Source organism: Schistocerca cancellata, chromosome 1, assembly GCF_023864275.1.
Source record: "Schistocerca cancellata isolate TAMUIC-IGC-003103 chromosome 1, iqSchCanc2.1, whole genome shotgun sequence".
NCBI classification, from domain to species: domain Eukaryota; kingdom Metazoa; phylum Arthropoda; class Insecta; order Orthoptera; family Acrididae; genus Schistocerca; species Schistocerca cancellata.
In genome coordinates this window covers 679,966,275-679,984,312 of record NC_064626.1, presented here as the reverse complement: position 1 = coordinate 679,984,312, position 18,038 = coordinate 679,966,275, and the positions used below count along the sequence as shown (strand labels likewise).

General features: G+C 44.1%; 1 protein-coding gene across 1 annotated transcript in view; it reads left to right on the top strand.

Annotated features, from left to right (window-relative positions):
* LOC126094274 (uncharacterized) overlaps nt 1-18,038 on the top strand; it is a 285,093-nt gene that overhangs the window by 5,903 nt on the left and 261,152 nt on the right. Inside the window, exon 3 of the mRNA XM_049908787.1 lies at nt 5,667-5,752. Coding sequence (XP_049764744.1) covers nt 5,667-5,752 — 86 coding nt within the window. The remainder of the gene's footprint in view (nt 1-5,666; nt 5,753-18,038) is intronic.

The window sequence follows — 18,038 nt, the reverse complement described above, 5'->3', positions numbered from 1 at the left end:
GACCTACTGAGTACGGCTCTCTGCATGCGATCGTTTTATCCAGTGACGGAAAAAAATCGCAAAGAAAGTAATACAGAGTAATGAAATTTTGGGGATACATTTGCCTACGTATCAAATTTAAGTGATTAACATTGCAAGATCACAGGTTAATGTAAGCACGTGGTTAGCCATTGTGAAAGTGAAATTATGGTACATTAATAACCGGTGTAGTAGCCAGAATATCGAATGGAAGCGTGCAAACGTGCATGCATTGTGTTGCATAGGTGCCGGATGTCAGTTTGTAAGATGGAGTTCCATGCCTGTTGCACTTGGTCGGTCAGTACAGTGACGGTTAATGCAGGCTGTGGATGACGCTGGAGTTGTCGTCCTATGTCGTCGCGTATGTACTCGATTGGAGACAGAGCTAGTGATCGAGCAGGTGAAGGTGACATGTCGACACTCTATAGAGCATGTTGGGTTACAACAGCGGTATGCAGGCGACGGTTATCGTGTTGGAAAACACCCCCAATAATGCTGTTTATGAATAGCAGTACAACAGATCGAATCATCAGATTGACGTACAAATTTGCAATCAGGTAGAGTGGGATAATCACGAGAGTGCTCCTGCTGTCATTCGAAATCGCACCCCTGATCGTAACTCTAGGTGTAGGTCAAGAGTGTATAGGAGATGGACAGGTTAGCCCTCAACTGGCCTCCTCCTAACCAACACACTGCCATCACTGGTACCAAGGCAGAACCAGTTTTCATCAGAAAACATAACAGACTTCCACCCTGCCCTCCAGTGAGCTCTCGCTGACACCACTGAAGTCGAAAATGGCTGTGGTTTGGTGTCAGTGGAATGCGTGCTACTGGGCTTCTGGCTGGGAGCTGCCCTTAAAGTAACCGGGTCGTAACAATTCGTTGTGTCATAATGCTGCAAACTGCTGCTGAAATTGTTGCTCCAGATGCAGTATGATTAGCCAGAGCCATATGCCAAACATGATGGTGTTGCCTCTCCGTAGTGCATGTGGCTGTCTGGAGTCTGGTCTTCTTGTGACCTGTGACCGTACCGTCTCATAAGCACCACTGCCAGCAATCATGTACGGTGGTTACATTCCTCCCAAGTCTTTCTGCGATGTCGCAGAAGTAACAACTGGCTTCTTGTAGCCCTGTTACACGACCTCATTCAAACTCAGTGGGCTGTTGGTAATGGCTCTCTGTTGCCTTAAAGGCATTCTTCCCTAACACCAAATCACCACGTCCAGTCTCAAAGATAACTAATGCTCACAACCATTACAGCGTGTATTTAAATCAAACCTTATTTGCATGCTCATAGTGGTGCTACTAGCCACACTCTAATGCGACTGGCGTGAAATTTGAATAAATGTAGGTTGATTCTTACAAAGAAGAAGACAGCAACCAGCCACTATTAATAATGCTATTTATTTAAGTAAATAGTGCCGTAACCGGTTACAAACTGACAGGTCCATCATCAGACAGCTGTTCACCAGATTCACAAGATGCACTTTACATAATCGTCAGCCTCCTATTTTTATTCTCCCACTGTAGCGAAATATTGTTCGTGTGTTGGTGCCCTGTGTTGATGCCCTACGGTAGAAAACAATGTTAGAAGCACCATATGTTAACATAACTAACCTCCAAACGATGTAATACAGAGAAAACAAATATGTGAGGTTAAGTGGTTATAGTACTTACATCGAAAATTTCGCGAAATTTTGTTGCAAAGTTGCAGGGTTGTATTTTTGAAATATTACAAAGTATAAGCAGCACTTATGTTGTTGTTGTGGTCTTCAGTCCTGAGACTGGTTTGATGCAGCTCTCCACGCTACCCTATCCTGTGCAGGCTCCTTCATCTCCCAGTACCTACTGCAACCTACATCCTTCTTAATCTGCTTAGTGTATTCATCTCTTGGTCTTCCTCTATGATTTTTACCCTCCACGCTGCCCTCCAATGCTAAATTTGTGATCCCTTGCTGCCTCAGGACATGTCCTACCAACCGATCCCTTCTTCTAGTCGAGTTGTGCCACAAACCTCTCTTCTTCCCAATCCTATTCAATACCTCCTCATTAGTTACGTGATCTACCCACCTAATCTTCAACATTCTTCTGTAGCACCACATTTCGAAAGCTTCTATTCTCTTCTTGTCCAAACTATTTATTGTCCATGTTTCACTTCCATACATGGCTACACTCCATACAAATACTTTCAGAAACGACTACCTGCCACTTAAATCTATACTCGATGTTAACAAATTTCTCTTCTTCAGAAACGCTTTTCTTGCCATTGCCAGTCTACATTTTATATCCTCTCTACTTCGACCACCATCAGTTATATTGCTCCCCAAATAGCAAAACTCCTTTACTACTTTAAGTGTCTCAATTCCTAATCTAATTCCCTGAGCATCACCCGACTTAATTCGACTGCATTCCATTATCCTCGTTTGGCTTTTGTTGATGTTCATCTTATATCCTCCTTTCAAGACACTGTCCATTCCGTTCAACTGCTCTTCCAACTCCTTTGCTGTCTCTGACAGAATTACAATGTCATCGGCGAACCTCAAAGTCTTTATTTCTTCTCCAGGATTTTAATTCCTACTCCAAATTTTTCTTTTGTTTCCTTTACTTCTTGCTCAATATACAGATTGAATAACATCGGGGAGAGGCTACAACCCTGTCTCACTCCTTTCCTGACCACTGCTTCCCTTTCATGCCCCTCGACTCTTATAACTGCCATCTGGTTTCTGTACAAATTGTAAATAGCCTTTCGCTCCCTGTATTTTACCCCTGCCACCTTTAGGATTTGAAAGAGAGTATTCCAGTCAACATTGTCAAAAGCTTTCTCTAAGTCTACAAATGCTAGAAACGTAGGTTTGCCTTTCCTTAATCTTTCTTCTAAGATAAGTCGTAGGGTCAGTATTGCCTCACGTGTTCCAACATTTCTACGGAATCCAAACTGATCTTCCCCGAGGTCAGCTTCTACCAGTTTTTCCATTTGTCTGTAAAGAATTCGCGTTAGTATTTTGCAGCTGTGAGTTATTAAACTGATAGTTCGGTAATTTTCACATCTATCAACACCTGCTTTCTTTGGAATTGGAATTATTATATTCTTCTTGAAGTCTGAGGGTACTTCGCCTGTCTCATGCATCTTGCTCATCAGATGGTAGAGTTTTGTCAGGACTGGCTCTCCCGAGGCCGTCAGTAGTTCTAATGGAATGTTGTCTACTCCCGGGGCCTTGTTTCGATTCAGGTCTTTCAGTATTCTGTCAAACTCTTCACGCAATATCATATCTCCCATTTCATCTTCATCTACATCCTCTTCCATTTCCACAATATTGTCTTCAAGTACATCGCCCTTGTATAGACCCTCTATATACTCCTTCCATCTTTCTGCTTTCCCTTCTTTGCCTAGAACTGGGTTTCCATCTGAGCTATTGATATTCATACAAGTGGTTCTCTTTTCTCCAAAGGTGTCTTTAATTTTCCTGTAGGCTGTATCTATCTTACCCCTAGTGAGATAAGCCTCTACATCCTTACATTTGTCCTCTAGCCATGCCTGCTTAGCCATTTTGCACTTCCTGTCGATCTCATTTTTGAGACGTTTGTATTCCTTTTTGCCTGCTTCATTTACTGCATTTTTATATTTTCTCTGCAGCACTTATATGATTTGCATATTACCATATTGTGCAAAGCACCACACACAAAAACACCAAAAAGTATTTGACACATGTGAAGCTGACACACAGATGACGGTTTCACAAATACAACAGCGCCAGAGATGTTCTCTCTCAGAGATATTACAATATACAGATTGCTTTGATTTCACAGTATGAATGTTTATAAAGAATAAACGTAATATCATGAACAATTAAAACACTAAGATAAAACTTACATGAGAATATAATATTGCAGATGAAGTTGACAGATGTAGTAACCAGTTTGTGTGAATGCTACTTACATGGTATTATGTAAATACTGTGCTATATGCAGATAACAACATAGAGGTGAGATAAAATGAACAATACGACAGTAGAAAATATATTAACATTGTATGGCGCACAATAATTTTGAATCAATTTTACAGTTGCAATAATGTGTAACTCAACAGGCAGCTATATTTTGGTGTAAAATAGTGCCAAAGAAGTTCATGTATTACAATATATACATTGCTTTGAATTGACAGTGGAATTTTTTTTACATAGTATCAAGGTAACATTACAAGCATTTAGATTACAAAGAATAAATATTACATTGTGAACATACAATATTGAGTGTGAATTAATCACAAATGAATTCGGAAAATGTAGTAACTAGTTTGTATGAATGTTACTTGTGTGGTATTGTGTAAATACTGCGCCATAAAAAGGCAAAAATGTAGAGATGAGATAAAATGAATAATGTGACAGTAAAAATTATATTAATGTAGTATGCCCCACCAATTTTTTAATCAGTTTTACAGTTGCAACAGTGTGTGACTGAGCAGGCAGCCATATTATGATGTAATATTTTGTTTGGATTATTTATTATATGTTGTTGTAAAAGGAGTAGTGTTTATTTATGTTTTAAACTGGGAAACAGGTGAGTGAAATTTTGTAGAAAGGTTGCATTTGCTAGCTCTTTCTGTTCATTGAGGATATTGTTCATTTTATCTCACCTGTATGTTGTCATCTGCATATAACACAGTATTTACATAATACCATGTAAGTAGTATTCACAGAAACTGGTTACTACATCTGTCAACTTCATCTGTAATATTATATGCTCATAATGTAAGGTTTATCTTAGTGTTTTAATTGTTCATGATATTAAGTTTATTCTTTATAAACATTCATACTGTGAAATCAAAGCAATCTGTATATTGTAGTATCTCTGAGAGAGAACATCTCTGGCGCTGTTGTATTTGTGAAACTGCCATCTGTGTGTCAGCTTCACAGGTGGCAAATACTTTTTGATGTTTGTGTGTGTGTGGTGCTTTGCACAATATGGTAATATGCAAATCATATAAGTGCTGCATATACTTTTCAATATTTCAAAAATACAATCCTGCAACTTTGCAACAAAATTTCGCGAAATTTTCGATGTAAGTACTATAACCACTTAACCTCACATATTTGTTTACTCTGTATTACATCGTTTGGAGGTTAGTTACGTTAACATATGGTGCTTCTTACATTGTTTTCTACCGTAGGGCATCAACATAGGGCACCAACACACGAACAATATTTCGTTACAGTGGGAGAATAAAAATCGAAAGCTGACGATTATGTAAAGTGCATCTTGTGAATCTGGTGAACAGCTGTCTGATGATGGACCTGTCAGTTTGTAACCGGTTACGGCACTATTTACTTAAATAAATAGCATTATTAATAGTGGCTGGTTGCTGTCTTCTTCTTTGTAAGAATCGGTCTACATTGATTGTACACAGCCACGGTGTCAACATGTCAGTTTTAGACGAAATTTTAATAGACAGCATGTTCCAAATGTAGAAACACGTCTATCAACCCTCGTTTATATCGCACAACTCCTTCTTGATGTTGCGATTTTTTTTCTGTTAGTGTATACTGTATGAAGCCTCCTTCATTACATAAGTAGTAAGATAACTGAAAATACGTACAAGCTCTTGCCCGTGACATTAGTGCGTCTCTTATGGACTGACGTACTGCCAACAGGTGGGTGCTAAGCTCAGACAGCGTGTTCGCCCTGGTAAAGGAGCATCTGGAGCCGCTGCTAAACGACGCGAAGCCGGGCATCGTCGGTGAGTCTGACATTCTCAATTCTCACTATTCTCACCTTCAACTCGCACTGTCGCTTTTTCAATTCCTCTGTAGTACGACTCTTTCTACTTAAAAAAGAATACTACGTAATCGTTTCATTTCGTATGTAGTTTTACATTCTTCCAGTCAAGAGAATTAACTGTAAGTCATACGACAAAATAAATTTAAACTGCCTGACAAAAAGAAACTTAGACTCATAGTAGAGAAGTAGAAAACGAAATGAAATTTCAGTGATTGAGAGGGTATATTATATTATTTCAGTGATTACAGTATTGAGTCAAATTTGCAAAGAAATGGGCAGTATGAGCTCACTTATTAGTGAGATATTACACTCTCTCTCTTCCTGATGCATGCACTGATTTTGTTGGGATGTGTGTCATAAAGGCGCTATGCATCTCCTGAGACAAGAAGGGTCCACGCTGTTGTAACCGCCTCTTGATATTCTGGGTACTGGCGCTTGTATGGAGTTGAAGTCCGAACTGTTCCCACAGATGTGGGGATCTTGCTGGCCACGGCAGTAGCTCAACATCACGCAGTCAGTTCACAGACACTTGTCCCATGTGCGGATGAGCATTGACCTGTTTAAAAATGACACCACCATACGGTCGCATGAGAGGTAACACATGAGGATGCAGGATGTCCGTGACGTACCGTTGCGCCGTCAGACTTCGCTCATCCATGAGCACCCGTAATCCGAATTACACCCGATGGTACCCCACGCATTGACGCCAGGAGTAACACGCAGATCGCCTCCGTTCTCGACATCGATGGTCATCTGGAATAGTGCAGAACCGCGATTCATCACCGAATACAATGCGACACTATTCATGAACAGTCTATGACTTCCCTCCCGAAACTGTTAATATGGTAGAATTAACGGCAGCCTAGTATGGGACAGTAATTCCCTAGTCCGGCCGCTGCTACTCTCCAGCCAGTCGTGTGGGATGACACATAATGTTATAGGGAGTCCATCACTTGTTCTTGTGTGTCAGACACTGATATGAAAGAGTTCCAGTGTGGTTGGTGCCCAATACAGCGATGCTCTCTTACAGTGGTTAGACGTGGTCGACTGGAACCTTAAAGACGAGCATGCTTGTCTTCACGTTTCCACACAGTACACTATCGGGGCACTTTCACATGTGAATGACTCAAAAATCTGGAAACTGACGAACCAATGTACTATTCGATCACGTGGCCAAAAAGAGACACAAAATGATGCCCTTTTAAAACTCTGTCAGGTGCTGATAACACTGTCTCACATGGGTACCAGACACGTCTGTATCCTTCACAATGATCACTCAACATATGACGCTGTTCACGTCCCTTATATACTGTACCAGGCCAGGCAATACACATGAACACCACTAAGGCGCTCTGGTGGCTGCTCTACCTGTCACAGAGAACTGTAAGTGTAATAATTTATACACGTACACTGTGTGCACGTAGTTACAATGACATCCGACAGTGTCTTCGCAATGTTTCACTTTTTTGTCAGGCAGTGTATTAGAGAAACCTTAAAACTTCACATGTCATGGCAATGGAATCAAAAATCAAAATACGTTTTCATGAGTGTGAAGAGGTGGAAATCACTTTGTTTCAAGTTCAGGCTGAAGGTCACATGTACATTTACGTGTTATTTTAAATGAAGCAACAATTCTTGTTTTCGACGGGCAGTTGGTATGTTTTATTTGGATAACCGTTTTAGACAATTGATACAGGTCATCTTCAGATCCATACACATAAGTACAACAAAACGCAGATTGTCAGTGGGCTATATGTGCCTTAATTACTCGTACACACAGCTATCAGAGAATCACAAACGTGGAGCAACATTAGGAACATAGCAGACAACGCCGTCAGTAGACTTTTGGTGGAGCACTTCGTAGGCTACCAAGAGTGGAAAATAGAAACTAGGACTAGGCAATTACACACAGTGAAGAAGAAAAATAGTGTATCCAGCTATTACTTATGTAGGAAGTTCATATTCCAGTGTTCGACTGCTGACATCCTCTTCGACGTTCACCAACAACGTTACCTAATTAAGAATGGCCACACATTCTGTTACCATATGTGGTAGAGATCAGGCTACACTTGGCAGCAGACATCCGCTGAAATTAAATTATGGCTGTAAAACACTAACCGTTTAAAATTACAAATATAGTAATACATTGCATAGATATCTGCCACTCGTGCTAACAAGTGGTCCTGGAATGTCTGCAGGATAGTTTTTCTGTAGAGACTATCTTGTCGTATATGTAACCAGTCTTAGGCTTAAGATTCGACATACACTGCGAGATTACAACCTCCGGAAATTTGCGTGACAACGTCGTATCTCCTTTATCTTTTTCACCACGTTTAGTTTAAATTAAAGAATTGCTACCTTTTCACGTTTTAATCGAACTAATGCGTCCATGCAGCTGAAACGGATGTAATGTACTTAAACTTTCCATTTTCTGTGACATTTATATTATTTAAGGTCATATAGTAAAAGACTTCTTAATACATGAGAGGTACGGCAGTTAAGTAAAATAAGAATGCACACTTTTCTTATTAAGGGTGTCTATGGTTCACCGTAGTAATCACATCATAAAGCGCGTGCAGCAAGAAGGAAATATTTGATAAATAAGCTCCTTCTATGGATTCCATGGGAATGAGTTTGACATTTGTCAGAATAGTAATGAAACTTCGTAAATGAGAGGATTTCAGTGTAGTATCTTTATCAGCAGAAGACTGTACATTACTCTTCAGACATAAAATTGTGTCTACCACAACTGTAACAACCGAAAAAGCTTTTAAAGTTCGCCATCTGTGATAGGTCAAGCGCTTGTAATATCAGCTGCTCGAGACGACACAAGGAAGTAACAGTGAAGGAACTAATCTCGTTGCGGCGCAAACGGCGAAAGCAAAGCAAAGCAGGAGCCCTGCCACCTCGTCTAATTGGATTCCTGAAAGTCCGAACCAGGAACTTGTTGGGCGTGTCTGACGTACGGGGAAGCCAAGGAAAAGGTTTCTTGAAAAAAGCAGGAACTGTTAGCGAAAGTACAGTTCTTTTAACGTACAGTTCCGTCCGTTGTTCTAAAACTGACTAATTTCGTTGTGTAATCCTCGTTGAACAAGACGATTATATCATTTCAAGCTTCTGCAAATTCTTGATAGGTTCCTATGTCATTCGCGCGAGGTTTTCATAATCACGGTCCGTCTTATGTTTTTCACCGGTATCTGCGAACAGAATCCACCCAACTGAAGTGATTTTCGATACAAACTCGTACTGTTGTCCATCCGCATAATTACATGTAGGCACGACTTGATGAAAAGACATTCGTCAAAATAAAGAAAAAAAAATTAGCTTTAAGTCTTTGTTGTCATTACTAACACCACGCATTTCCGGAATGAAGTATACTGTTAATTCTCAGGTTAAACTATAGTGAAGTCGTCGAAATAAATTCCACGTCTTCTGTTAATATCTTTGTACCAGTTGCAAACAGCTTTGCATGAACAGTCTTGCATATAATTTTTTAAGTCCCTGATACTAGTGTGGTTGCGGCAAAAACTGGCAATAGCATTTTGCTACTTCTGATAAATCATCAAACTCTCCTCGTTATGACAGATGTAGCGCTGACATTTTCTTACGTGAGAGTAAATACGAGGAGCATTCACTAGTTAATGCAATACGCCTTTTTCTAACAGCAGGACGGTTTTATTCAGGATTGCAATACACCATGTTATTCCCCACTCTTATGGCTACAAAACCCTATTTTTCAACATAATCTCTGACGGCCTCACGCCGTTTGACTAGGAAGGCCTGTATGCCCGCGTGGTACCACTCTACTGGTAGACGTCGGAGCCAACATCTTGCTGTAGCAATAACATCACCATCATCTACGTACTGCTTCCTGCGGAATGCATTCTTCATAGGGTCAAACAGATGGAAGTCGGAAGGTGCGAAATCCGGGTTGTAGAGTGAATGAGAAAGAACAGTCCAATGAAGTTCCGTGAGCTCTTGTGTGCGCAGACTTGTGTGAGGTCTTGCATTGACATGGAGAAGGATAATTTAGTTTGCACAGGTGGTCCTTCGTTGTTCTTTATGGGATTCTGTTAGACGGCGAGGAACCCAGTACGCGCACACCTTTCGGTACCCCAACTGATGGACGAGTGTGTCAGAGCAAACAACAGAGACTACCAGCTGCGCAGCGAGGTGTTTGATTGTGAGCCGTCGATCAACTCGAATGAGTTTGTTCGCACATTTCAACATTCAAGATTCACAGCTGTGTGCGGCCAGCCGGCACGCTGGAGATTGAACAGGTTTGCGCGATCTGGTTGTGATGACAACAGACGCCTCGTCAAACGAGTCACTGTGCTTTTGTTCTCAGTAGACATTCTGCAAGAGCCCGTGAATATCTGCAGTGTTCTGGTTATGAGCCGAAAAAACTCAATGATAATTCTCTGGTTGGAACACACGTCCGCTACAGACTCCATTTACAAAGCTACGTATAGCGCCTTCACTTATCGGAACTTTATGAAAGCGTAGGAGCTGAAGGAGGAATTTATTTATTTCATTATTTCATTAACAGTACAGAGTAACCCACCGCATTGAAATGTAAGGTGGGTCGGATGCTTCTGAATCTAATAGCAAAGACTTCTCATTGTTACAGTCTTATTGGTATACAGTTGTTAATGCTTTTTTTAAAATACACTCCTGGAAATGGAAAAAAGATCACATTGACACCGGTGTGTCAGACCCACCATACTTGCTCCGGACACTGCGAGAGGGCTGTACAAGCAATGATCACACGCACGGCACAGCGGACACACCAGGAACCGCGGTATTGGCCGTCGAATGGCGCTAGCTGCGCAGCATTTGTGCACCGCCGCCGTCAGTGTCAGCCACTTTGCCGTGGCATACGGAGCTCCATCGCAGTCTTTAACACTGGTAGCATGCCGCGACAGCGTGGACGTGAACCGTATGTGCAGTTGCCGGACTTTGAGCGAAGGCGTATAGTGGGCATGCGGGAGGCCGGGTGGACGTACCGCCGAATTGCTCAACACGTGGGGCGTGAGGTCTCCACAGTACATCGATGTTGTCGCCAGTGGTCGGCGGAAGGTGCACGTGCCCGTCGACATGGGACCGGACCGCAGCGACGCACGGATGCACGCCAAGACCGTAGGATCCTACGCAGTGCCGTAGGGGACCGCACCGCCACTTCCCAGCAAATTAGGGACACTGTTGCTCCTGGGTTATCGGCGAGGACCATTCGCAACCGTCTCCATGAAGCTGGGCTACGGTCCCGCACACCGTTAGGCCGTCTTCCGCTCGCGCCCCAACATCGTGCAGCCCGCCTCCAGTGGTGTCGCGACAGGCGTGAATGGAGGGACGAATGGAGACGTGTCGTCTTCAGCGATGAGAGTCGCTTCTGCCTTGGTGCCAATGATGGTCGTATGCGTGTTTGGCGCCGTGCAGGTGAGCGCCACAATCAGGACTGCATACGACCGAGGCACACAGGGCCAACACCCGGCATCATGGTGTGGGGAGCGATCTCCTACACTGGCCGTACACCACTGGTGATCGTCGAGGGGACACTGAATAGTGCACGGTACATCCAAACCGTCATCGAACCCATCGTTCTACCATTCCTAGACCGGCAAGGGAACTTGCTGTTCCAACAGGACAATGCACGTCCGCATGTATCCCGTGCCACCCAACGTGCTCTAGAAGGTGTAAGTCAACTACCCTGGCCAGCAAGATCTCCGGATCTGTCACCCATTGAGCATGTTTGGGACTGGATGAAGCGTCGTCTCACGCGGTCTGCACGTCCAGCACGAACGCTGGTCCAACTGAGGCGCCAGGTGGAAATGGCATGGCAAGCCGTTCCACAGGACTACATCCAGCATCTCTACGATCGTCACCATGGGAGAATAGCAGCCTGCATTGCTGCGAAAGGTTGATATACACTGTACTAGTGCCGACATTGTGCATGCTCTGTTGCCTGTGTCTATGTGCCTGTGGTTCTGTCAGTGTGATCATGTGATGTATCTGACCCCAGGAATGTGTCAATAAAGTTTCCCCTTCCTGGGACAATGAATTCACGGTGTTCTTATTTCAATTTCCAGGAGTGTAATATAAAGAACATAATATATCAAGATTTCTCTGAGGTTACAGTGAATTGTTAAAATGGTTCCATATAATTTGTTACTACCTAGTTGATGAGAATATAATTTATACAATGCAAATGTTAAATAAAAATAAAGGAAAATGTAACACAATGAGCGTAGTTAAGAATAATTTGTAATATATAGAAGGAAGTGATATGCTGTATTTGGATGAGTAATACAGTCTAATACCATGTTGGTTAGTAATGGCCTATTTCTATCTATTTCAGATGAGGAGGTCTCGGTACAACCTCGAGCTATTCTCATCTGAAATGGTTTGCGCTAATGTGTATTTGCACAGATTATACAGATTAAATGCTGATTGAGCACTTAGTACATGGAATACATGAATTTTAGCTTCCACGACGTCCCACAACAAATTCAGCATTTTTCCCGATCCGAAGTAGGCCGAGAAAAAAAGTGTTGCATTTCTATTGAATGTCACTCTTATTAAACAGTCATTTACCATTTTTTATGAGAGACACAAAAAATGTACAATGATTGGACAAAAATATGGTAACACGGCGAGAAATACATGCTTAAACACAAATGCCGATGTCAGCCAAATTTGCAGGTTGCGCTGTTGTATTTGACGACGTACGCGCTACGTCCTCACTTATCAGTCAACCAATGTCCACCCCGGTAGCTCAGCGTGTTCGGTCAGAGGGGTAGGTGCCCTCTGTAATAAAAAAACTGAGTTAATGGACCAATGACGAACTGAAACGGGTGTCTTGCGACATCCGCCCCGAACAGATGCAACGAACGAAAGCGAACAAAATGACATTTAAAAAAAAAAGTGGTCAGCACGGCAGAATGACAATCCTAAGGGCCCGGGTTCGATTCCCGGGTGGGTCGGAGATTTTCTCCGCTCAGGGAGTGGGTGTTGTGTTGTCCTAATCATCATCATTTCATCCCCAGCGACGCGCAAGTCGCCGAAATGGCGTCAAATCGAAAGACTTGCACCCGGCGAACGGCCTACCCGATGGGAGGCCCTAGTCCTTGACATTTATTTATTTAGTGAACCAATTGGGCAGCGTTCTTTATAGCTGTGACTGCATTATGTCAGGGCTAATTGAATTCGAACGTGGGAAACTGTTGTTGCTCGTACGATGGCTGCTTTCGTAACCAAGGAAGCCGAAGCATTCGGCGTTTCAAGCGGCACCATATCGAAGATTTGAACCGCACACAGGGAAAGATAAACGTCAACCGCTAAGTCACACTGCGGACAAAAATGTGTGTCGCGTGATGGCGACAGACGGTCATTGAAGACGATTGTGACGAAAAAATAAGAGACAGACAGCTGTAAAGGCACTGCAGAACTGAATGTGGCATTCACGACTCCTGTCAGCAGCAAAACAACACAAAGCAGGGAACTGCAGAGCGAGCTGGAATTAGTGATGCGTGGCTCGTAACAGGAAAAAGTGGTGCCCAAACTACAAAATCTGGGCTATGGAACAATGGAAGAAAGTCATTTAGTCGCCCGAGTCTTGTTGCACACAGTTTCCTACACTCCTGGAAATGGAAAAAGGAACACATTGACACCGGTGTGTCAGACCCACCATACTTGCTCCGGACACTGCGAGAGGGCTATACAAGCAATGATCACACGCACGGCACAGCGGACACACCAGGAACCGCGGTATTGGCCGTCGAATGGCGCTAGCTGCGCAGTATTTGTGCACCGCCGCCGTCAGTGTCAGCCAGTTTGCCGTGGCATACGGAGCTCCATCGCAGTCTTTAACACTGGTAGCATGCCGCGACAGCGTGGACGTGAACCGTATGTGCAGTTGACGGACTTTGAGCGAGGGCGTATAGTGGGCATGCGGGAGGCCGGGTGGACGTACCGCCGAATTGCTCAACACGTGGGGCGTGAGGTCTCCACAGTACATCGATGTTGTCGCCAGTGGTCGGCGGAAGGTGCACGTGCCCGTCGACCTGGGACCGGACCGCAGCGACGCACGGATGCACGCCAAGACCGTAGGATCCTACGCAGTGCCGTAGGGGACCGCACCGCCACTTCCCAGCAAATTAGGGACACTGTTGCTCCTGGGTTATCGGCGAGGACCATTCGCAACCGTCTCCATGAAACTGGGCTACGGTCCCGCACACCGTTAGGCCGTCTTCCGCTCACGCCCCAACATCGTGCAGCCCGCCTCCAGTGGCGTCGCGACAGGCGTGAATGGAGGGACGGATGGAGACGTGTCGTCTTCAGCGATGAGAGTCGCTTCTGCCTTGGTGCCAATGAGGGTCGTATGCGTGTTTGGCGCCGTGCAGGTGAGCGTCACAACCAGGACTGCATACGACCGAGGCACACAGGGCCAACACCCGGCATCATGGTGTGGGGAGCGATCTCCTACACTGGCCGTACACCACTGGTGATCGTCGAGGGGGCACTGAATAGTGCACGGTACACCCAAACCGTCATCGAACCCATCGTTCTACCATTCCTAGACCGGCAAGGGAACTTGCTGTTCCAACAGGACAATGCACGTCCGCATGTATCCCGTGCCACCCAACGTGCTCTAGAAGGTGTAAGTCAACTACCCTGGCCTGCAAGATCTCCGGATCTGTCCCCCATTGAGCATGTTTGGGACTGGATGAAGCGTCGTCTCACGCGGTCTGCACGTCCAGCACGAACGCTGGTCCAACTGAGGCGCCAGGTGGAAATGGCATGGCAAGCCGTTCCACGGGACTACATCCAGCATCTCTACGATCGTCTCCATGGGAGAATAGCAGCCCGCATTGCTGCGAAAGGTGGATATACACTGTACTAGTGCCGACATTGTGCATGCTCTGTCGCCTGTGTCTATGTGCCTGTGGTTCTGTCAGTGTGATCATGTGATGTATCTGACCCCAGGAATGTGTCAATAAAGTTTCCCCTTCCTGGGACAATGAATTCACGGTGTTCTTATTTCAATTTCCAGGAGTGTACTTCTGGCCGAGCTTACGTTCCAAGAGTGAAGTGCGGCAGGGATTTAGTGATGAATTGGGCAGCCATATATAGTATTCCATGGTTACTCTCCAAGGATTATGTGACCATTATGGTTTACCACCTCCATCCCATCCCCAATGGAGACTCTGTGTTCCAAGACGACAAGGCAGCTGATCACACAGCACGCATCACCCAGGAGTGGTTTTGTGAGCACGAGAATGAACTGTCGTGCCTCCCCTAACAACCACACTCACCAGATTTAAGTATTATTGGGCCTTTGTGGTCTACTTCGGAGAAAATGTGATCACTATCCTCCTCAATCATCCTTACCTGAACTTGCCTCTACTTAGCAAGAAGAATGGAGTAACATTCCCTTGAAAACCATACAGGACCTGTATCTATCCTTTCCGAGATCACTAAAACCGATTTTCCATGGCAACGGGTTTCCTACAGCGTATTAGGCAGGGTCATGTGTCGGTTATTGATGTTTCCGTATTTTTGTCCGACCTCTGACTTTTGTCAACGATAGAGAGAAAAGACGACGCTGTAAGATTGCAGCTAGTAACGCAATCAGCTATATAGTGCATTTGTGTCGCAGTAGATTTTGTCATTTAATTACGAAAAAATAGGATGTCTAATGTTCGAATGCATAATTATCTTGCACTAAGATTTTAATCGCTTCAAAAGGCGAAGTTCTAAGTGTGAAACAAGTTACAAATTTTGTATTGCTTCAGTGTTTTACTTGACAAGTGCCCATCGTCTAGAGATTTATCATTTATAAATCATATAAGAAACAGCCAGCTATGAATACAACGTTATTATATATTGTCTTAGAAAGTAGCATGCATTTATGGTATAGCCGTCATGATGCTCTGAGTAAAATGTTGAGTTAATCTACCAAAAAGTAATTAGGCTCCAAATCGTACATAGTTCGTTAATGAATCTTATCAGAATGACAAAGGTGGTATTAATAACAATGAAAATCTGTCTAAAACTGAAAGATTAAAATTGTGTGCCGGTCTGGGACTCGAACCTAGAACTTTCCTTTCGCTGTCAACGTTCATATCGGTTGTGCTATCCAGGCATAATTAGGCCGCACAACATCAATTCATCCAGTACCTGTGATTTAATTTCCGTACTTCACAGAAACGTCCTGCATACCTTGATTTCCCAGATACAACTCACTGACAGCGCAAACCTTACCAACGATCTTACCCAACCACGCACAAGAGAATCAAAAGACCATGAAACATGTTCTGCTCTCCCAGTTAAAATATCTGGCACGTGACCAACCACTACAATAAAGTAAGCTTCTTTGAGCTCACCACTATTCTAATGAGTACATGACTTACAACCTATACGTATTTCAAGCATACATAATACACATCTATAGACAGTCCGTAGATCAGATATTACTCTATTACCCGTTAAAGATTGCAGACCTAACACCTCTAATTTACGCTGTCTAGTCACATTAATGTGATCACCTGTCAAAAGCCATTGTGGCCGAGCGGTTCTAGGCGCTTCAGTCTGGAACCACGAGACCGCAGGTTCGAATCCTGCCTCGGGCATGGATGTGTGTGATGTCCTTAGGTTAGTTAGGTTTAAGTAGTTCTAAGTCTAGGGGACTCATGACCTCACATCTTAAGTCCCATAGTGCTCAGAGTCATTTGAACCATTTCTGTAGTCTTTTCCGACAACTTAGTAGTTCAGAAAATACAAAGGGGTCAGAGCAATAACTCCATCACTGATGAGAGTCCAACAGACAAATGTTATTTGCGTTACAGGTAGTCCGTTCTCACAGACAATCATCGATGAATTGTTAATAGTGTTAGCCGGCCGCTGTGGCCTAGCGGTTCTAGGCGCTACACTCTGGAACCGCGCTGCTGCTACGGTCGCAGGTTCGAATCCCGCCTCGGGCATGGATGTGTGTGATGTCCTTAGGTTAGTTAGGTTTAACTAGTTCTAAGTCTAGGGGACTTTTGACCTCAGATGTTAAGTCCCATAGTGCTCAGAGCCATTAGAATTATTTGAAAAGCCTGAATAACCACATTTAGCAACGTGGACCGCTGCGAGATGTGCAGGAAGTGAGTCAGTGAGGTTCCATAAGGTACGGGGAATGGATATGGAGCCATCTTGACTCCAGTGCCGTGCCCAAGTTTCTCGGTTGAGGATCCATGGCGGGAACAGCCCGATCGAAGCGCTCTCACAGACTTTTGTGGACAGCTGAGTACGGAAAACTCACCTCGGTGCTCTTCGAATCACACACGTACACATCGAACTGTGTATGACACGTTGTATTATCCTCCTGGTAGATGCCATCGTGCCGAGGAAGAACTAACTGCATATAGGGGTGGACATAGTTCCCAAGGATAGATGTATGCTTGTGTTCATTTTGCCCTACAGAATGAAGAGATCACCCAGGAATGCCACGAAAATGTTCCCCAGACCATAACGCTTCCTCCTCCGGCCGGGACCCTTCTGACGATTGTGCAGGGCGTCTGCTCTCAGACTTATTATGCCTTACACGCATAAAACGTGAGCTATCTGAAAAGGCAACTGTCGCCACTCAGTGGACGTTTAGTTGCGGTGCTGGTGTGCAAATACCAGCCTTTATCGCCGATGAACAGAAGATTATATGTGTGCTTGATGAAGGAGGCCTATAGGGAGCAACGTTCGCTGAGTGGTCATTGAGGAGACACTCTTGATAGCCCCTTGGTTCACGTAGGCGGTCAGTTACTCAACAACTGCACGTCTATTCGCCCGTACACGAATCCATTTTATAATGACTGACTTAGAGCTCATATTCTGGTCATATTGCGAACGAGGTGGCACAGTGGTTAGCACACTGTACTCTCATTCGGGAGGACGACGGCTCAATCCTGCGTCCGACCATCCTGATTTAGGTTTTTCATGATTTCCCTAAATCGCTTCAGGCAAATGCCGGGATGGTTCCTTTGGCAGGGCACGGCCGACTTCCTTCCCCGTCCTTCACTAATCCGATGAGACCGATGACCTCGCTGTTTGGTCTCTTCCCTCCCCTTCCCCCCCACCCCCACCCCCCAACAACCCAACTCCAACTTTAGTCATATTGCATTACGAACATGTTCATGTTATATTTTGCCGGAATCGTGGAAATGTCTGCTTTTATTTATTGTATGAATATTACATTTTGGTTGAAATTAGGG